This window comes from Amblyraja radiata, chromosome 1 (genome assembly GCF_010909765.2).
Source record: "Amblyraja radiata isolate CabotCenter1 chromosome 1, sAmbRad1.1.pri, whole genome shotgun sequence".
NCBI lineage: Eukaryota > Metazoa > Chordata > Chondrichthyes > Rajiformes > Rajidae > Amblyraja > Amblyraja radiata.
In genome coordinates, this window is record NC_045956.1 from 119,376,993 (window position 1) to 119,399,848 (window position 22,856).

Below are 22,856 nucleotides of genomic sequence, written 5' to 3' on the forward strand. Positions count from 1 at the left end.
AGTTTTCTCCCACATCCCACTGCCTTGCAGGTTAGTAGGTTAATTGGCCTCTGTAAATTGCCGTTAATGTGTAGCGAGTGGATGCGAATGTAGGCAAATATAGAATTAGCATGAACAGGTGGTGATCTAATGGACTGTGTGGATTTGTTGGGCTGAAGAGCTGTTTACATGTATCTCTAAACTATTTTACTTCTAAAGTAATGTACTATTTAAACTGTTTCTAAAAGTTCAATAAGCTTTATTGCATAAAGTTAAAACCATTTTTGTGCAAACATTTAAAAAAAGTGTGGACTTTATTCTCAGTGCGAGCTGAAGTGTAGTAGTACAGAGCACACCAGCTTGGACATTTTCATTATGAAACATCAGCGGAACAGGTACAGCACAATTAGATTAAAAGCTTCCTCTGTGCCCAAAATATCCTCTTGCACCAACCTCAGAAACGCGTGTGACAGTTTAATATTTTCCACGCTCATTAAGCATTCCTGCATGAGATTACCAATTAAGTGACAAATAAGACTTAGAATAGAAGCAGAAAATGCTGGAGATACTCAGGACAGGCAACGCTGACATTGATCTATCAATTTCACATAATTGGTTATTACCATAAATAAATGGATTGCAACTGTTCAAACTTAAGTGCCATTTTTTAATTTCCAACAAGCAGGCCGACTATTACCCTCAGATCAGTTTGCACTGGATTTGAAATTAGGATCCAAGGTACAGTGTTTCATTGCACTCACTTGCTCAATATCTTAAGTTTTACATTTTACATGTTTGGTTTATGTCAACATGGTGATTTTGCAAGTGAAAAAACACGCCACATCATTAAAACAGTTCTATTGATCCACAGTTAACCACAGGAATGTGATATCATTACTGATGCCTCTAGCTTTCTGGCTTCAAGTGTGAAAAGACTACGCATACTTGTGCAATATCATCATATTCATATGTTCTTTTTAAAAATGTATCCATAAGTCGTAATCCTGAAATACTCTGAAAGAGAAATAAATGGAATTGTCAGAAGCATATAGATACAAAAGTAAAGTTTGTTCAAGGGACAGTGTTTGTCTTTTGGTTGCAAGTACATTAACACGTTAAAACATCACAGCGTTGAATGCAAATAAGAAATGCACATAAAGGCACATAAAGGCAATCATTGCTCATCATTCAAATATATGAAAAATTGGAAAGAAATCTATTAAAGTTAAGATGTAATTCAAAGATACTAATGTGCATTTGTTGTCTTGCATTATTATATGTTTCCCCTCAACTGCGACATAATTTGTGCAAGAACATTGTTACTAAAGTCCCAGTCCAGAAACACGAGTGAAGAATTGAGTCACTAAATGATTTGCATCACTTGGTCAACACAATGGTAAGTAATAGGTTACATTGTATGAATAACGTTTCCCCACATAATGCATTGTACTCCATTTTATCTGCCAACTTCATATCAGACAAATGACAGATTTCCTTCCCTGACGAATGAATATACATGGATTTTTATAGTAATCAAATAGTACTATAGTTACAATTATGAAGAATAGCTTTGTTTATTTGCTTCCAGATTTAATTACTGACATATCCGACACAGTGCTTCTACACCTCAAATTTTCTTTTCCTGAAATAGAATTCCTAATTACCTGAAATTTTATGGTAAGCCTTCCCCACCTGTGCATGTGCGACTGCCGCCACAACTGCGCACGCGCGGATACCGGGCCCACTGCGCATGTGACGCGGCTGACAGGCCTACCCCCAACTGCGCAGGTCGTAAATATACAGGCACGTACTTTTTTTCCGAAAATCATCCCGTGGGCCTGATTGGACCCCTTCACGTCTCCCTGCGCATGTGCAGTGGGCCCGGTATCCGCGCGTGCGCAGTTGGGGAAGGCTTACCGGGTCGGGAAATTTCCCGAAATTATTTTATTTCTCTAAAATTACCCGAAGACAACCAGAATTTCGGGTAATTTCCTTCAAAGTGGAAACACTGATCCGACAAGCAGCCTTAGTTTAGTTTATTCTCACATGTACCAATGTAGAGTGAACCACTTTTTTGTAGCAGAAAGATGATACATTATTACAATCAAGCTGGCCATAGTGTGCAGAGGCAGGATAAAGAAAAGAACACTTAGTGCAAGATAAAGTCCAGTAAAGTCTGATTAGTCCAGTAAAGATAGTCCGGGGGTCTCCAATGAGATAGATGGTAACTCAGGACCGCTCTCTAGTTAGTGGTAGTGGTAGTGGTTAAGTTGCCTGATAACAGTTGGGAAGAAACTGTCCCTGAATCTGGAGGTATGCCTTGGAGCTTAATCAACTGTTAGTTAGCTGTATCGGGCTTCTGCTTGTGCTGGCAATATGGTAACATGACATTACATACAGTAAGGATGTTTCGTGGAACAAGACCGTGTCATTATAGATATGGATAGTACTTGCCAGCAAATTGGCATCACGAGATCTATATAAGGCAAATATATTGCTGGCAGCAAGTCATTGCCGACAATACTCTTGTATACTGTGGCTGATATTCCCCTTAAATGCCTTTAATAGCCCACCATATTTTCTTTGAAAGGAATGTGAAAAGGTGGCTGGTAAGTGAACATGACCTATAAATTCTTATTGTGTCAATTTGCAAAATCCAAATTTAATGCTCAAAATACCAAGCACAGTTTTCAAGGCTACTTAACAAAATAATTTCTCCCTCTCCCTTTATTCTTTGCACAGTAATAGCACTTACCTGTAAACCTTGCACAGAAGCCAATAACTTGAGTGCAAGATGTAAAGATGAATTTGGACTCAACTTTCCAAGCTGTCTTCCTGAAACTCCACACCAATGGATTGCATTTGTGTTGCACATTTCAAGTACCAGATCCATAGTCCTCTCACTGCTAGAGAAAGGGGAAGTTATGAAGAAATGGACGGCTCACCACAATATCAAACATCATGATATAAAAATAATGATACAAGCCCACCTGATAAGCATTTATCAAATATGTCCAAGAGTATGAACATTTTACTACATGCTCATCAAGAACAGTTATGTATAAAATTCAGGCACACAATGGAAGGAAATACTGTTATTACCTGTGCGGTGCAATCCATTGAGGGACAGACAAAGTCAAAGCTAAACTACACGTTAATGTTCACTACAAAGTTTTGCAACTCTACCACATCAAATTAATATGCTGACAGATAGTAAGATATTAAAATGGTTAATGATCATCCATTGACATTCCTATTCTCAATCAGTATAGATATAGATATAGATATGCCATTTATTGTCACTATACATGTACAATGAGATTAAAAGCAGCTCGTACTCAGTGCATACATATAATTTAGTACAAAAAACAAGAAACAGAAAACAAAACAAGGGGGGGGGGGGGATAGGTGCACAATTCTGCGGCGCTATATACATATCTATAAAGGCAAAATGGTGAAGGATGAATAGGTAGTATTCTTAGGCAGATTTTTAAAGTTATATTAAAATATTTTTAAATTATTTTTAAAATATTAAAAATTACAATTACAATACATATTACAGTTCCAAATTTCAGTACGTGGATGGAGTAGATGGAAGTCCGGGTGTTGGGCTGTGAAGTCAGTGCATGTGTGAGTTAAGAGTAGTTATGACTTTCGGAAAACAACTATTCCTGAGTCTATTTGTCCTATGTGGAATATTAGGTGTGAGGTTGTCCTAAGGAGATCCCCACAATGGTTAATAATTTAAGTGTCTCCATGTGACATTAAGAAACAATTCATTTCACTGGATACAGCGATACTTGTGCTGTTTCAGGTCAACTTCAAAAAGGGCATCCAGTTGGCAATGTTGGTACAATAGTTATGCATGGTCAATCTGTATTATTATAAATTATAAAATAAAAGATAAATCTAACAGTCACTTACTGCTATATCTGCCTCTCCCCAAATCAGAAGCAAATCAGCACTATTGGCTTCCGGCATCATGTGATACCATTAATAGGTTCCATTCAACTGCAGATTTATTTACAGCATTCATCCAGATGGATTCAAAATATTTGTGAAATATTTTCCCCAAATTAATCATCCATGCAGTTAAAAAAACAAAACATTCCTACTATGATGTCATGGCTCATGTTTATGTTAAATTATTTATTTACCAGTGACAATATCTTGATGCTATCTTATCAGAATCCACATGGGTTTCAGAAATGCCAATTTTGGATTTGTCAATGACGCTGCAGTAATAATGGAAAATAAACAGAGAAGCCAAGACCAGAACATGTCACCGTGTTCCTCTTCCATGAGAGTTAAACATATAATAATTGCATTGTTAATATACATATGGATGACAGAACACCATAAATTCTACTCCTTCATTAAAGATTCTTTACAAAATGTGTTCTCAGAGATGCATAAGAAAATCATTACTTACATCTAACACATAATAATTTGATCTGCTGAATTAGAATGGAACCAATAGCAAGAATGGCAACTATTTTTTTTATCTCTTGAAACCTAGTTTCCAGTAGCCTAGCGCCCATTCAGGATCTCCGTGCATAGGGAGGAAGCCAACGTCAGTCACAAATATCCAGATAATATCTCTCCACTAATGAGCGGATACCAGAACATAGATACTTTTGCAGGAATTAATTTTAGGCAGAGTCAATTAAATGTTTCACTTTTAACTGGAGGGTCTTTTTGGGATGGAGTGATTCACAAATTTAGCTGAAAGTTATCCTCGTTCGAATGAAATAGAATTCAGTTAAAACATGTACTCTGGGTTAATCAGTGAACTTACCTGCAATTAGTTATTTTACATGTAACTTCAAACGGTTCTTCAAGATTTACAGTATCTGGGATCATCTCCAGGGATAGTCTTACATCACCATACCCAGGTGCCTAAAGTAAAACCCATACAAAAAACACTGGTTACAAACATGAAAAAAATAAGATAAGATAAAGATCAAAAAAATTATTGCTGCCCATATCAAAAACTGTACATTTTAAGAAACAAAATCCAAAGCTATATACAACCCCGAGGAAGTAACACCATGACCATAAGGATCACAGGCACAATCTCGGAAGAGAATTAACTGTTTAATGTAGAGGGGAAATAAAATGTGGCCTTGGTTAAGGAGAAACTTCGGGTGACTCTCCAATCATTTTGGCTGCAAGTAAAGACGTTTGTGCGTTTCAGGGACATCTAACATAGCTCCAACGTCTGAAAAGATGAAAATTATTCAAGGTCAAACTGAAAATCAATTACTGCACTAATCTACAAACAAGTCACCACCTTCAGGAGACAGAACAAAGCAATGCCAAAATTTAAAAAACGCTTACAGAAGCTGTACCAACAAAATCACTTCATTAAACAACTAGGATTAAACTTTTTATACAGCTTTCTTGAAAATACCACAACATTCAATAACAATTTATCCTTCTGGTGATTATTCCACTTGTGATTGCAAAAACCTGAATAAGCACAAGTAGGATGTAACCTTCTTCCACAAATGGAATAGGCATGGGAAGTTTTACCAAATGCAAAACGTAGAAAACTATATTGTACAAACATTTACTAACCATTCTTTGCAACTGACTTGTTTGTAGCCGTCCTTTCTCACCCAAGTTTGTTTTCCAGACTATGTCCAATTTTCCAATAACTGTGACTCCTTTAATGACCCCAGCTTTCTCTGAAAATTCAGGTTTAGGTTTGAGGCAGTATAGATATTGCCTTGTGTCCATGGACTGCAGATAGGTCATTTTCCCAAATGTGGAGGATCTGCACAGACAATAAATAAATACAGTTAAAAAAAAAAAAATCATACTTGAACAGTGAAGCTGAAATTGCAACAGGTTCTACAGCTAAATTGGGCAGAGAGGCTGAGGGGGCAAAACAAAAGACGTTAATAATATTATGAGAGGCATAGTCAGAGTTTTTCTCCCAGGTTAGAAATGGCAAATTGGTTTGATGAGAGAGGGGTAAAAGTTTAGAGATTTAAGAGGCAATTTTGTTCTGTTTATTTTACACAGAGAGTAATGCGTGCCAAAAGAATGCACTGCCGGGAGATGTGTTAGCAGACAGGATGGTGAAATTTAAAAGGCATTTAGATAGGCACATGAACATGCAGAGAATGGACAGATCGTAGGGGGCGCCGTCGAGTATGGCTGCCCTGCCAGCAGCTGTTACTCTTTTCACCCTTTTTTTAATTTTTAGTGTGTTAAAAGTGTTTATTTTGGAGGTCTTCTAGTTTTTATGTTGTTAAATTCTTTAATGTTGTGTCTTATTTTTTTCATGTGCTGCATTGGCAAGTCAAATTTCACTACACCATTTGGTGTATGTGATAATAAATAAATGTCCTTTGTTGATGTGGATAATGTGTTGGCATATGGAGTTAGTTTAATTTGGCAGCATTGCCGGCATAAAAAATATCAACACAAATCTACTCTCAATAGACAATAGGTGCAGGAGTAGGCCATTCGGCCCTTCGAGCCAACACTGCCATTCAATGTGATCATGGCTGACTGTACAATGTCTCCAACTATTACATCAGTCAGTGCTATTTGACATCATTACACATGATTCTGTAGCTAATGCACCAGAAAAGTCATGGTTACTCTACATTCTGGCGTGGACAAATATCAGTGAAAGATAATACATTTTCCTTGCCAATGAAAGATGTGTGCCTACATTGCCAAATACTCAAACTGCAAGGTGCGCAAGAACTCATAATGACACAGCATTTTATAAGAGATTTAGATCAGTTTATAGTTTAATTAAATTTAATGAACTTTAATTCCATTAAAATTAGATAGAGCTCTTAAAGATAGCGGAGTCAGGGGATATGGGGAGAAGGCAAGAACAGGATATTGATTGTGGATGATCAGCCATGATCACATTGAATGGCAGTGTTGGCTCGAAGGGCCGAATGGCCTACTCCTGCACCTATTGTCTATTCTCTAATTAATTTTATAATTTCCTGAAAATAGTATTTTGTATCCTTTGCATGACAGTTATCAGTTAAACACAACTGACTTAAGCAGTTCCTTTAAATATACGAAAACCAACTAGAGAACGTTAATTACTGAATTAATTACTAGTCTAGTTGGATCTTTTTTTACTACATTTCAGTGTGAATAGTCAAAGAATAGGGAATAGCATCAAAAAGTAAGTCCAACAGGATGTGCAAATAGAAATGCAGTGATATGTAATGACTAATATGCAAGAAAGAAAAATGAAGCTTTTTGCACAGCATTAATTAACATCACCAAATCAAATGTTTTAATAAAACTTTAAAGCAAGTTCACACTCTATTTACAAAAAACACTGTTTTCTCCTACCTCATTATCTTTATGAAGAAATCAAATTTAATGCTCTGTATTTCATGGAGCTCTTTTAATTCAGACAAATTCTGCAATCTTTGCCTAGCTGAGAGATCCAGTATTTCATTCTGGTTGGAAACACAACTTTGTCCATAATGGGCCTGTCCCACTTACACAATTTTTTCGGCGACTTGCAGGAACCCATCATAGACTCAGCAGGTCGCCGAATGTTGAAAATATCAGCGGCGACCAGAAAACGTTACGACTTTTTGGATGACTACTCACAACCAAACAGGCGTCGCCCCGCGACATGAAAAAAATCGCGTAAGTGGGACAGGCCCCGAGTGCCCCAAAAAAACACCAACTGCTGTCCATAATGCCTTCTGTTTAATATTAATACCGATATGGAATTTCAGTGTATTTGGAAGGCGGAAAATTCACCAACCAAAAAAAAATTGGTTGATTTTTTTGTTCTCAATAAAACACGTTGTAAAATAACATGCGCAGAGAGAGATTATAAAGTAGCAGTGATTCAAACACAACTTTAAGTTTCTTACCCATCCACTCCGGTATTGACAGTGTTCAGCTCAGTTACACTGTACATGAGGGATGGCTCGAGTGAAACTTTTTCCATGTACATTGGAGTAGTCGTAATATTTTGTATCTGAGCTTCCAAAAATACTTCATCCGTCTATGGGGTGAGAGGGGAAGGGATTGAGAAGGGTAGGATAGAGGGGGGGGGAAACAGAGAAGAATCTTCTGAATAATATCACATAAGTTTCTCTGACAATTAAAATGTTATTAGTTCATGCCTTGGAATCACAGTGCAGGTAATTAATGAAGAAAAGCAGAAGCATAATTTAGATAAATATATTTTTTCCCACATTGGCTTATTAATTTAGTTACAGCAATGGATTTGTGATAAATTTACTTTATTAATTTAATTTATGTTCCCACAACACAACAGTTGAGTTCTGAGAATATAGACATGTTTAGATCACCTGTGAAGCATATTTAGGACACAGCTCTGTTTTCCTAGATACACCCTATTCTCCCTCTTAAGGAAAAATAAATGAATAAAAATGGTTGCCCCATTAAAGTTGAAAAGACATTTTTTAAACACACCTTACACATTAGTTTTAATATTAAAGATTTTAAAGAGTAAAATAAATACAAAATGGAAAGTTGAAAAGATTATGCTGCTGAAGATCTACCGTATGCCTAAAAACTCTTTGTAAATCTGGATAAGCAAGTACAATCCACGATTAAGTACCGAATGCATAGAAACATCTCACTGAGTCTATATGAAAGAGTCGCCAGGGTTTTGGCACAATTTTCAAAGTCCCTGCTGCAGCGGGCCACAAAGGACCATTGCAGCCGTCGCCTCAATTTGGCTCGCCAGTGAACCGTCATATTTTTAGCTCCGCTTTCCATTATATAAATACCACCCATAGAACAGGATCAATCTCATCATGACCAATTTAATCAAATTATGATCATCTGCAACTATTAAATTAAACAAATTTAAGTTAAAGAAATCCATTTATATTCCTTATATATGGCACAATAAATTGTACTTTTTTTGACAGGCTATAAAAATACAAAGAATGATAAAGCTATTTCTTGTTTACCCTTTCTTCAAGCAGCACATGGTTTAAATTTTTTTTTTTAATGGAATTGCTTATAGTCTACAGGTTCCTGCAATTCTAGTGGAATAATCGTAGTTAAGCTCATCATATGCCCATTATCCAAAGAATGGTATTATTGCTTTGTTGGGTGACGCAGTAACTAATATTAACAAACAATGTGCTGGAAGGACAGCAGGTCAGGACAGCATCTGTGGAGGGAATGGACAGACAATGTTTTGGGTCGGGACCCTTCCTCAAACTATTGGGAGTAGGGAGAGGAAAGCTGGAAAAGAGGAGTAAGGATTGGGCAAAATTGCCAAGTGATAGGTGGATACAGAGTGGTTGGCAGATGGGTGGACAAAGGCATAAAAAAAGGCAAAAGCATGTCATATAAGGAAAGAAGAGGTGTGAAATGTAAAACCCAAGGCACCTGCAACCACCTTGATTACATCTCCTCCAAACCTGCCTCTTGCAAGGACACCCATCCCTTACTCTCAGTTTCTCCATCTCTACTGCATCTGATTCCAAGATGTGGATTTCCACTTTTTGATGTCCTCCTTCAGGAAACGTGACCTCTCCCTGCTGTTGTGGATGGGGACTTTACATCTGTATCTCCTCTGTGACCCATAGTTCTACTCTCGCTCCCCTTCCTCTCAGATAAAAGGAAAGGAATTCCCTTGATCCTTACTTTTCACCCCACCAGCTTCTATATCCAACACATCCTTCCCAACATTTCTGCCACATTCAGTCATCCCACAACCAGTCACATCTTCCCATCCCCAGCCCTTCATCTGGGACTATTCTCGCTGCAATTCCTTAGTAAACTCAGATCTTCCCACCCAACCCACTTCCTCCCCCGTCACTTTGCCCTGCAAATGCATGAGAACTAACCCCTGTCCCTGCACCTCCTCTCTTACTTCCAATTAAGGAACCATCAGCCATTCTGGTTCTGGTTGATTACTGTGCAAACACCTCATACGTGGATTTTTGAAGGCATTGAAGACATTTGAAGGCATATTTTCTCAATTGATAGCATCAGCTGATAAGTTCCGGTAGGATGTGAAAGATGGCAAAGGCATTATCACCAGAGTTTCAATATTGGCTATCTTATATTTTAGATTTGTCTCCAAATTCCGATGTATAACCTTTAAAATAATCAAAAACACTTGCCACATCTCAAATCTGTCATTAATATTAATAAATTATTTTAAATATATTTTTGGCAAACTATGTTCCCACAAATCCATTGCTCAAACCCCTTGATTAAATTAATTTTATTTGCCATTTAGCAGAAATTTTATGCAAGCTTGGTTGATGAGATTAGTGATATAATGGAAAAGCATAAATTTGTTACAATTCAATTAAAGTTATTCGAGTTTTCCAGTAATTATTTACTGAAATTAAATTGTAGACAATTCAGAAAAAATGGATTTTGCAGATGAACAAACCATGCAGTTATTTATTTTCATGTGTTCGTCATTTCGTGAATTGAGTTTTCAACGGTAATTAAAATTTGACCAATGCTTCTCCATTATTTTTCTACAAATTTAGCTAATGTTAATTAAAGCAATTGTGATTACATTGCAATTAAATCAATGCACAAAGTAGCAATAAATAAAAAAAATTACCACAGAACTGAGGTCACTCTAATGGGGGAAAAATTTTAAAAAAGCAAACATTAGAGAAATAAGGGTTAAATGTTAAAAAGAACGACTTTACCCAAAGATTTTATGAAAAGCATATTTATCTTTTTCATTGCATTTCCAAGATACTATCACCATTATGGAATAAAGACAAAGTAAAGCACCCACACGAAGGTGGCAAAATAAATATATGTACCTTCAAACAGGCTGGCATTTTCAAAATACCCAACATGAAGAACACATTTAATAGAACATGAAGCCAACCAAAATGTTATTTTGTTTAAAAACTGAAATAAAAACTAGAATTTTGTGTAGTATGATTTATTTACCATAGGAATGGGAAGATAAGTCGGTATTTTTGATTTTTTTGCCTCTAGGGAGACAAGATTTTAATGAATTTCTACATGTGCAAATAAATATATTTCTACAATTGTGCCATCAAATATTTGTTACTGCTTTTCATAACATCTGATTCCAATTGGAAAAGGTTTAGTTCTCAACTTTTTAAAATGACGGGAGTACAAGCACGCTGGTGACACGAGTTAATCACCTCAGTACACCTCCAGAGGGCTGAACAACCAATTAAAAATTTATAAATAGCACAAAAATAGTCACGTATAATTACCAAATAATCTCTTTTAGAGGAAATGTTATCTTTAAGGTCCCATCATCATCCAGATAAATTTGCAACACATCTTGTCTCTTGCATGCCTATGAGTCAGTGTCCAAAACTAACTGCAGTACACACGTGGGATCTGACAAACTCTGTACAGCTGGTTTCCTCACCTTTGAATTCTAATTGGTGACGATGCAAAATCTTCCTTAAGATTGTGTGATTATTATGTAACTGATCATTATCTTAGTGGTATGTTCATATTCATACAATTCCATGTAATCAACCACAGCTCCTACAGTGCTCTCTATAATGTTTGGGACACAGACCCATCATTTATTTATTAGCCTCTGTACTCCGCAATTTGAGATGTGTAGTAGAAAAAAAATCACATGTGGTTGAAGTGCACATTGTCAGATTTTATTAAAGGGTATTTTTATACATTTTGGTTTCACCATGAAGAAATTACAGCAGTGTTTCTACATGGTCTCCCATTTCAGAACACCATGTTTGTGACACATGGCTTCACAGGTGTTTGTAATTGCTCAGGTGTGTTTAATTGCCTCCTTAATGCAAGTAAAAGGGGGCTCTCAGCACCTAGTCTTTCCTCCAGTCTTTCCATCACCTCTGGAAACTTTTATTTCTATTTATCAACATGAGGACCAAAGTTGTGCCAATGAAAGGCAAAGAACCCATTATGATTTAGATATGGCCCTTGTGGCTAAAGGGATCAGAGGGTATGTAGAGAAGGCAGGTACGGGATACTGAGTTGGATGATCAGCCATGATCATATTCAATGGCGGTGCAGGCTCGAAGGGCCGAATGGCCTACTCCTGCACCTATTTTCTATGTTTCTATGAGACTGAGAAACAAGAATAAAACTGTTAGAGACATCAGCCAAACCTTAGGCTTACGAAAATCAACTGTTTGGAACATCATTAAGAAGAAAGAGAGCACTGGTGAGCTTATTAATCGCAAAGGGACTGGCAGGCCAAGGAAGACCTCCACAGCTGATGACAGAAGAATTCTCTCTACAATAAAGAAAAATCCCCAAACACCTGTCTAACAGATCAGAAACACTCATTCATGAGTCAGGTGTGGATTTGTCAATGACCACTGTCCACAGACGACTTCATGAACAGAAATACAGAGGCTATACTGCAAGTTGCAAACCACTGGTTAGCCGCATAAATAGGATGGCCAGGTTACAGTTTGCCAAGAAGTACTTAAAAGAGCAACCGCAGTTCTGGAAAAAGGTCTTGTAGACAGATGAGACAAAGATTAACTTATATATGAGTGATGTCAAGAGCAAAGTATGGAGGAGAGAAGGAACTGCCCAAGTTCCAAAGCTTACCACCTCATCTGTGAAACATGGTGGTGGGGGTGTTATGGTCTGGGCATGTATGGCTGCTGAAGGTACTGGCTTACTTATCTTCATTGATGATACAACTGTTGATGGTAGTAGCAATAATGAATTCTGAAGTGTATAGACACATCCTATCTGCTCGTTCAAACAAATGCCTCAAAACTCATTGGCCAGTGGTTCACTCTACAGCAAGACAATGATCCCAAACATACTGCTAAAGAATCAAAGGAGTTTTTCAAAGCTAAAAAATGGTTAATTCTTGAATGGCCAAGCTAATCACCCAATCTGAACCCAACTGAGCATGAATTTTATCTGCTGAAGAGAAAACTGAAGGGGACTAGCCCCCAAAATAAGCATTAGCTAAAGATGGCTGCAATACAGGCCTGGCAGAGCATCACTAGTGAAGACACCCAGCAACTGGTGATGTACATGATTCGCAGACTTCAAGCAGTCACTGCATGTAAAGGATATGCAACAAAATACTTAACATGACTACTTTCATTTACAGGACATTGCTGTGTCTCAAACATTATGGTGTCCTGAAATGGGGGGACTATGTATTAACACTGCTGTAATTTCCACATGGTGAAACCAAAATGTATAAAAATTGCCTTTATTAAAATCTGACAATGTGCATTTGTTTATCATGTGCTGATCCAAAATGGGTAACTTCACTTCTCCACTGTTATTCATCTTAGTAGCACTGATGAAATTAAAATACTTATGAGAGAAAAATGAATTAAAAAAACACCACTATGCATCTGCTGCATGCTAGCATATGGCAACAGAAGCAACTTAAAAGCAGGGAAATATTCATCTTCAACTTTCAAAGGAGTAGTTCATGAAAAAAACTCTGAAGATGGGTCCCGACCCAAAACAAATCCATGTTGTTTAGAGATACTGCCTGACCCAGGGAAAGGGGAAAGATTGAGCAGGCTACCACTCTATTTCTTGGAACACAGGAGGATGAGGGGTGATCTTATAGAAGTGTACAAAATCATGAGTGTAATAGATCAGGTACACGCACAGTCTCTTGCCCGGAGTAGAGGAATCAAGACCCAGAGGACATAGGTTTAAAGTGAGAGGGGAAAGATTTAATAAAAACCTGAAGGGTAACATTTTTTTTTACACACAAAGGATGGTGGGTTTATGGAACAAGCTGCCGGAGGAGGTAGTAGAGGCAGGTACTATCATAACATTTAAGAAACATTTAGATCGGTTCATGGATAGGACAGGTTTAGAGGGATATGGGCCAAACTCTCTGTTAATCATCAAGGTTTAACATTAGCATTAGTTTCAAAACACTGGCATGTTTTAATCAGTAGCAATTTTATCTAAAAATGCTTCTGCAATGTGAAATCAACATTTCTACAGGTTACTAAGTCCCATCATATTTGAACATCTGATTGAAAATCAATGGTGATAGATATGCTTCTATGTTCGTCCATTTTTATTTCCATGAGCCACAAAATAACGTAAAAATAAATTGTGTTTTAAAAGTTGCTTTTTAGCCACTTTAACCAATCACACCTTCTTAATATTCCTAGCAATAAAAACAAAGAATCCAGCTCTGTTTATTGATAACAGAAGGTGGAATGTTGATGCTGTGGAAAGGAACATTTTCTGTTAAAGGCACTCCTGTATCAGGCAAACTTGTCAATAGCAGTGCAAAGGTTCCCAATACAATCCTAAAAGCAGGACTAAGAACAGTTTCCATTATAACAGTGATATTTTTCCATTTCTCATCCTAGTTACCCAAATGCTAGAGTGAAATTGCCTGTGAATGTTAAATTAAGGACAATGTGTGAGAAGGCAATTCTCACTTAGTACTGAACCCAGGCTGCATACAAAGCCAGCAAGGAGGACTTTAAATTAGCCCATACAGGATATATATATTTTTTTTAATCAGATGCCAGTATTTAACACCCATTGAGTAAATCGATGTACCAACCACCTTCACTTGCTCAATATTCTGATAATAGCTGTATATGAATACTAACAACAATCCAACATACCCCCATATTTGAGATCTGAGGAATGACGAAATTGTGAAACGCCCTGAATTCCATTGCAAACACAAGTTACCAAACATTTATATCTGCAGTTACATTTTAAGACAATTAAAATGAAATACTCTAATCTTACAGATGCAGAATAAAACACATGTATGCATGAAAATTAAAATAACTAGATGCCAGAAATATGAAGTTAAAAAACAAACTGCTGGAAATAATCAAAAGGTCATGCAGTAGAAAGCAAAATAGAATTAAATGTTCAGGTCTGAATTTCTTTGTCAGATATGAGAAAGGGAGAAAACAAATTAGCTTTAAGTTACAGAAGAAGTGGAGGTGGGCTGAGTAGAACAGGAATTTTTCTCTCAGAAGGATCTGCAGATAATGCTAGAGTAACTCAGCGGGACAGGCAGCATCTCTGGAGTGAAGGAATGGGTGACGTTTTCGGTCGAGACCCTTCTTCAGACTGATGTCAGGGAGTGGGAGGTACATAGATAAGGAAGTGTATAGAGAAGGAAGTGTAAGGTGTGAAACAGTACAGAGGGAATGAAGTCCAAGGAAAATGTAGAATAGATCATTGTTAGTTGGGAGAGGGTAACAACAAAGCAGAGATAAAATGTAGTCGGAGACAGTAAGACTGGTCGGCTAACTGGGAAGGGGGAGGGGATGGAGAGAGGGAAAGTAAGGGTGACTTGAAGTTAGAGAAGTCAATATTCATACCGCTGGGGTGTAAGCTGCCCAAGCGAAATATGAGGTGCAGTTGCGCCAATATACGCTGGGCCTCACTCTGACAATGGAGTAGACCCAGCACAGAAAAGTCAGTGTGGGAATGGGATGGGGAGTTAAAGTGTTTAACAACCGGGAGATCAGGTAGGTTTAGATGGGCTGAGCGATAGTGTTCAATGAAACGATCGCTGAGCCTGCGCTTGGTCTCGCCAAATTACAGGATATATCTCTGACAGTTTAAAGCCAAGGTTGCTTCGGGATGAGTTGCAGAGACCAATTGGAAGTTGCATTAATGCGGGCATATAGTAAAAGACAATTCAGGGACTCAAACCGTACTCCCAATCTAGTATACTGTATTTAGAGTCCAGAATGTAGGCTTCTCTACTTTGGAGAAACTAAATACAGACTGAATAATGAAGGAAATAGGCAACGTTTCTGACCGAAACCCTTCTTCAGACTGATGCAGGATGGGGGGGGTCCACAGGTCGGATTCGGAATGGGGAGTTGAAGTGCTGAGCCACAGGGAGATCAGGTTGGTTAATGCGGATCGAGCAGAGGTGTTGCAAGGGAGTGTCCGGGGAGTTACGGAGGGAGCGGTCTTTGCGGAAAGCAGACAGGGAGGGAGATGGGAAGATGTGGCGAGTGGTGGGGTCACGTTGGAGGTGGCAAAAATGACGGAGGGCTATTTGTTGTATGTGACGGCTAGTGGGGTGGAAGGTGAGGACTAGGGGGACTCTGCCCTTGCTCCGAGTGGGGGGGGATGGGGAGAGAGAGCAGTGTTGCGGGGTATTGAAGAGACCCTGGTAAGAGCCTCATCTATAGTAGAGGAGGGGAACCCCCGTTCCCTGAAGAATTAGAAAATTTCCAATGCCCTGATGTGGAACACCTCATCCTGCATCAGTCTGAAGAATGGTTTCAGCCTGAAACGTTGCCTATTTCCTTCGCTCCATAGATGCTGCCGCACCCGCTGAGTTTCTCCAGCACTTTTGTCTACCTTCGATTTTCCAGCATCTGCAGTTCCTTCTTGAACACAGACTGAATAATCTTCGGCAAAGCACCTGCATTCAGTCCGCAGCAAGGAGGGGGTCCCTTACAGCTTTTTGGAAGCGGAAGTTCAAATATTTTATTGCTCCTATGGAACCAATATGCAAAGATCTAAAATAGACGTTCACCTGAATAAAGGTGGTTACATCAAGTTCGCTGGCAGTAGCCCAGGTAAGTTAGCACTGTCAAACTAATGCTGAAGCAGAGACCTCAAACCTTCAGTTGAGTTCTGCATTAGTGATCTTGCATGCACCATATGTATGGTGGAAATTTGTGCAAATGTAGACGTCGGCACACAGATGGAATTGCAACGGCCAACCACTTCTGTGGAAACGTTGGCAATAATTTCAGTTTGCTGTTAACTGCTCCAACATGAAAATCACACACCAATGCTTTGGTTTGGGGATATGTCTGAGCAGTTATGGCACATCAGTTTAGACGTCGAACGCCTAAAACAACTGGCATCATGGAGGTGGTTGGGATGGTTCTTTTACAGTGTTTGGGAAGATACAAATTTTAGTTAACAAAGCAATTAGGAAGGCTAATGGAATGATGACCTTTAGTGCAAAAGGCACAGAAGGGGGAAGGTTTTGATGTAACCTTGCAGAACTCTGGTGAAATTGGACTTTGAATACTAAAAGAAAAGCGTTATATGCACTGGAGGCAAATATGAGGAAATGTTTAACAATTTACACTTACATGTCACAACTGGGGTTCGGAAGAATGAAAGAATCTTGCTGAATTTCATATGATTCTGAGGGATACTGAATCAGCGATTAATTTAGTGAAAGATGAATACTGTGGCTTTAAATAGTTATTTTCCAAGTCATACAAATGAAATAGGCAAGGCTTTTTACATGATCAAGCAAGCAAGAGAATAAAGAAAAATAATAGAGACACTACTACACAGTGAAAAACAGAATGGTGGGGGGAAGCCGGAAGTGTAGAACATATAAAAAGAATTGAGGGAAATAGGGGAGCTAGAACAAGGAAGTAAATGTTTTCACTGCAACTGCAAAATAAGAATATTTAAATTTGAAAGCAGGGAGTAATGATATGTAAGTATATTGCACAGCCAAACTTAGTGTAGATTTTGGTGTGAGATAGGAAGCTAACGTTATTGTTGTGACTGCAGGCTATTATCCATTCATTTCTTAAGCCATGCATGTGGTAAATTCAAAGCAAGTTCAATTTAACAAAGCACGCATAAATCCAAATTATTGTCTTAGAATTACTGGAATGTAATCATTAGTGCTGAACTTTCACCTAAAACAATGTTCACTGATATGAATCCCCCAAAAATGCCATTCAATTCAAACCATGAACTTTTCAAACACTGAATAGGTCTTTGTAAAATGAAAGCATCAAATGTGGTACAGAGCATTTTACTTTTACTTCAGTAAAACTAGCTGGTTTATTTCCGGACTGTAAATCCAGCTCTTACAGCGACAGAAAATGTGGTGTCAAAAGACTGAATCATAAAAATGCACTTTTGAAAGACAAACTGTTAAAAATAATTCTAAAAAAAGGTGGAAGAGTCTAAACCATGTCGTAGATATATTTGTTAGTAGCTTCAAATATGGTGAGAGATTTATCTTTAAAATAAATAAAATGAATTAATTTTGGAGCTCTCCTTGGTAAAATGAATTGTATACACTTACTTCAGCATTGTAGAACTTGGTCTTTACATCAAGTGGTTTAAGGACCTGTGTCAAAAGAGAGTGCAAGCTGAAGACTGGTTTCATTGGCAGATCATCCATCAGAGCTCTTAGATGGAGTCGTTCTCTAAATTGCACCAACGTAAGGAATACTTTTTAAAAACAAACTTTAAACCTGTTGCAGAACCGATTGATAGAAGAGAAACTAAAACATACAACAAACTGATTGGAGAACTTAAGGACTCATTGCCACAAAAAGCCTATTCATTTCATAAAATGTTAGGAATCACATGGTCATCAAGCCTTAAAAAACAAAATTGTCACAGAGAATCTTGAAGGATTTAAGTGTTTAATAACCAGTGCACCAATTAGCCTTCTGTTTTTCACATTAAAAGAAATTGCACCAGTCTTCTATCTTCGTAACTGTTTCTAATGAGAAGATGTCAAATACCTTTTGTATTACGCTGAAGTTATTTGTACATGCGTTAAAAGTCTTGGTTGCAAAACACGCGTAGTACTAACTGTAACAGCATTACCCACTAAAAGACTAAAACCACTTAATCTCCAATCTGTATATCCACAGTTGCATCAGGCTGCTATTTATTTTTCTCAACCAATGAGTTTATTGTAAGAAAGAAATACAGATACAGGTGTTATTACAAAATTCCTACCACTCTAACTATAGGTTGCTGCTGCTAAACTTTTGATGAAATCTCAAAGTTCACATTTTTTTAACATGAATACAATGAAACATTTAGAAAACAACATCTTTCCGATTGCTAAATCTTGAAAGAAAACATCTAGACCAGGGGTCTCCAAACTATGTCCCGCAGGCCACATCCGGACCGCCACGAGATTTTATCCGGCCCGCAGCAAGCTCAGCGCAGGATGGAGCATGTGTCAATTAGGCGTCGAGTCGGGGAGCACAGCGGCCCAGAGCTGCTCTTAGTGTTGTTACCGGGTAGGTCTCTCGAATTATCAAAGAGCCGAGATATCACTGAGCCACCATGAAGAAGGGTGCAATGGGGGGGGGGGGGGGGGGGGTTGTTTGGCAGCGTCCAGAATGGGTCGGTGGCGTGTTATAACATGCAACCATTCCTCTCTCTCTCTCTCTTTCATTAAATTTATAAAACTGACATTTCTTTATTTTTTCCCATGGCTCGCAAAAACGCGCCAAATATATATTGTGGCCCTCATGCTGAAAAGTTTGGAGGCCCCTGATCTAGACCTTCAGAATTCAGAAGATTGGTCTTATACTTTAAAAATATTTATGTTGGGGATGTGGGCATCACTAACAAAAGCAACATTTAATGCCCGTCCTTAAACGCCCCACATTGGTGATGGTGAGTTGCCACTTTGAAATACTGAGTAGGGAGTTTTAGATTGGAGTCAAAACAGTGAAGAGCAATAACTCTCAATTTTCCTGTCGAATGCTTCTCTGATGGTCATGTGCCTTTGGGCAGTGGCAGCAGAGACTTTTAATAATTTTAAAGCAAAGTTAGATGCATCATATACACGAGAGTAAAGGATGACATGGCTGGACTGGAATGGGGAGTTATAGTGACAAACCGATCATCCAAAAATCTTATTAAATGCACCTAGAATCCTAATCCTGATCTCAATTTTTATGTTCACATATGTTTGCAGCCCATAAAAAGACATCTTGACTATATTAAATGGCAATGAAAGGGTTAAAGTAAAACATTAACTTAAAAAGCAGTAGAAGGACCAAATTCCATTGCTTGAACTCGTCGAACACGCTCATAACACCTGTATTTTATAACATACTGACTTGATAAATTAGTCCCAATTTTTTTATTCTCATTGCCATTTTCAAGTGCTTGCATAGCTTTGCCCCATGCCTTTACTTTATCTTCAGCTTCTTCTACTCTTTGAAGTGGAGCATCAAATGCTCCCTGATACTCTGGACTGTTGTGCATCGCAAAGCATATCATCATGTCTCCTCCACTCAGTAAAATCAAATGCTGATCAAAATGTTGATCAAATATTTGACCTAATCTCCCCCTAATATCTAACATTTTGGTTGGTAATGTTTTCTATGAAGCATTGAGGATCATATATTAAATTAATATGTGTTATGCAATAAGAGTTGTTGTGCTCCAGGAAACTGGTAAATAATAACTTTAGGACTGGTACCAGGATTCTGTTCTTCACGAGAGTGACTAAACTAGAAAGGACTGCCCAGATTAGTGGTTACATAAATCACGCGCTAATTCAATAAACAAGCATGTGCTACCACTGTGGCCGATAAATTGAGGAGAGAGGGGCTGAAAATAACCAAAAGGATTAGAATTGTTATGGTTTAACAAGTTTTGAAGGGCTGAATCATTTTCCTGATCCTAAATTTACTTGAACTGGTCAACTGCCAAGGCCTAAATGAACAAATTATGAATTATGAAGCATTTAAAATGGAGACATGAGACAGCAGTAATCAAAAGATTGCAGATGCTGGAATCTGAGGAAGGATCCCAACCTGAAATATGGTCTGTTCATTGCCCTCCACAGATGCTGAGTTTCCTCAACACTTTAATTTTTTGCATGAAGCATTTGTGTTTGGTTATGAGGGGGCTGTGAATTGTTTGTATAATATTATCTTTCATCTTCAAGTGTGATTATTTTAGCTCATTACAGCCAGGAATTCTAATGGGGACTACTGAGAAAGAAAACATATTTCCTGAAGTAGTTTTATTAAATGGGCACAATCTTTAACACTATGTATGATACTTCAAAACTTCAACTTTTTGCCTGTTCGGGAGAGTTGATATTTTTTAGCTTAGAAAGACAGATCTGAATTGTAAGAATAATAGAATATTTCAAGTTTAACATATTAAAAGAACTGAAAAGTCAGAATAAACATAACATTCTTTAGTCAGAGGGTGGTGTATCTGTGGAATTCATCACCACAGATGGCTGTGGAGGCCAAGACAATGGATATTAAGGCAGATATTGACATAAAGTATAAGAAATAAAGTGGACGAACATGAGGCTCAGTTAGAAATTGGCAAGTATGATGTTGTGGGAATTACAGAGACATGGCTGCAAGAAGGCCAGGGCTGGTAACTGAATATTCAAGGGTATGCCTCCTATCGAAAAGACAGACAGGTGGGCAGAGGGGGTGGGGTAGCTCTGTTGGTGAGGAATGAAATTCAGTCCCTTGCAAGCGGTGACATCGAAACAGGAGATGTGGAGTCAGTATGGATAGAACTAAGGAATTGTAAGGGTAAAAAGACCCTAATGGGACTCATCTACAGGCCCCCAAACAGTAGTCTGGATACAGGGTGCAAGTTGAATCAGGGGTTAAAATTGGCATGTAGTAACGATAATGCTACGGTTGTTATGGGAGATTTCAACATGCAGGTAGACTGGGAAAATCAGGTTGGTACTGGACCCAAAGAAAGGGAGTTTGTAGAGTGCCTCTGTGATGGATTCTAAGAGCAGCTTGTATTGGAATCTACCAGGGAGAAGGTAATTCTGGATTTAGTGTTATGTAATGAACCGGATTTGATAAAGGAACTTGGGGTTAAGGAGCCATAAGGAGGTAGTGACCATAATATGGTCAATTTTAATCTACAATTGGAGAGTCAGAAGGGTAAATCGGAGGTGTCAGTGTTACAGTTGAATAAAGGGGACTATGGAGCTGGCCAAAGTTGACTGAAAAGATACCCTAACAGGGATGACAGTGGAACAACAATGGCAGGTATTTCTGGGAATAACACAGAAGGTGCAGGATGAGTTCATTCCAAAGAGGAATAAAGATTCGAAAGGGAGTAGGGAGCGACCGTGGCTAATAAGGGATGTCAGGGACAGTATAAAAATAAAAGAGTACAACGTAGCAAAGATGAGCGGGAAGCAAGAGCATTGGGTAATGTTTAAAGAGAAACAGAAAATAACTAAAAAGGCAATACGGGAAGAAAAGATGAGGTACGAAAGTAAGCTAGCCAAGAATATAAAGGAGGATAGTAAAAGGTTCTTTTGGTATGTGAAGAGGAAAAAATTAGTTAAGACCAAAGTTGGACCTTTGAGATCTGATAAGGGGGAATTTATTATGGGGAACAAGGAAATGGCAGATGAGTTGAACAGGTACTTTGGATCCGTCTTCACTAAGGAGGACACAAACAATCTTTCTGATATACTAGTGGCCAGAGGATCTGGAGTGACGGAGGAACTGAAGGAAATCCACATTTAGGCAGGAAATGGTGTTGGGTAGACTGATGTGACTGAAGGCTGATAAATCCCCAGGGCCTGATGGTCAGCATCCCAGGGTACTTAAGGAAGTGGCTCTAGAAATCGTGGACACATTGGTGATAATTTTCCAATGTTCTATAGATTCAGGATCAGTTCCCGTGTATTGGAGGGTAGCTAATCTTATCCCATCTTTTAAGAAAGGCGGGAGAGAGAAAACAGGGAATTATAGACCTCTGGAGTGTGGCGGCACCTAACGGCAGCGGCTAGACTGCAGTCCGCCTGTCTTTTTTTTAATTTCTGTCCCGCTAGATGTATGTTTTTGGTTCTAATTTTTATTATTTTTTAGCTGTGTATATGTGGGGGGGGGGGGGGGGGGGGGGGGGGGGGGGGGGGAAACCGTTTAATCTCTTCCCTGTACGGGGACCCGACTTTTTCCCTGTCTGGATTCCGGTATTGTTGGGCCTAACATCGTGGAGCCGGCGGCGACCTCCAACCTGAGGGCTCCAGTCGCGGAGCCTGTGGACTCGCCATCGCGGAGCTGGCCGACTTCGGAATAGGGAGAGCTGTGGTGGGGTGCGGCTGCGACCCGACTTCGGAGCTTCGGAAGCTCCAGCCGCAGGCCCGGTGGACAGGCCCGGTGGATCGGGAGCTCGCAGGTCCC

General features: G+C 38.7%; 1 protein-coding gene across 4 annotated transcripts in view; it reads right to left on the bottom strand.

Moving 5' to 3' along the window:
- Positions 1-217: 217 nt before the first annotated feature.
- The window catches only part of trappc13 (trafficking protein particle complex subunit 13), a 64,844-nt gene continuing 42,205 nt past the window's right edge, over positions 218-22,856 (bottom strand). The window contains exons 7-13 of one of the 4 annotated variants that reach the window (XM_033029792.1): positions 17,993-18,037; positions 10,556-10,573; positions 7,857-7,990; positions 5,560-5,758; positions 4,778-4,878; positions 2,735-2,882; positions 218-993 (exon numbers count right to left, since the gene is read on the bottom strand). In XM_033029792.1, coding sequence (XP_032885683.1) covers positions 886-993; positions 2,735-2,882; positions 4,778-4,878; positions 5,560-5,758; positions 7,857-7,990; positions 10,556-10,573; positions 17,993-18,037 — 753 coding nt within the window. In that variant the 3' untranslated portion in view covers positions 218-885. Of the gene's footprint in view, positions 994-2,734; positions 2,886-4,777; positions 4,879-5,559; positions 5,759-7,856; positions 7,991-10,555; positions 10,574-17,992; positions 18,038-22,856 lie in introns of all 4 variants that reach the window. The other 3 variants (XM_033029783.1, XM_033029808.1, XM_033029801.1) reach the window with 3 other exon arrangements.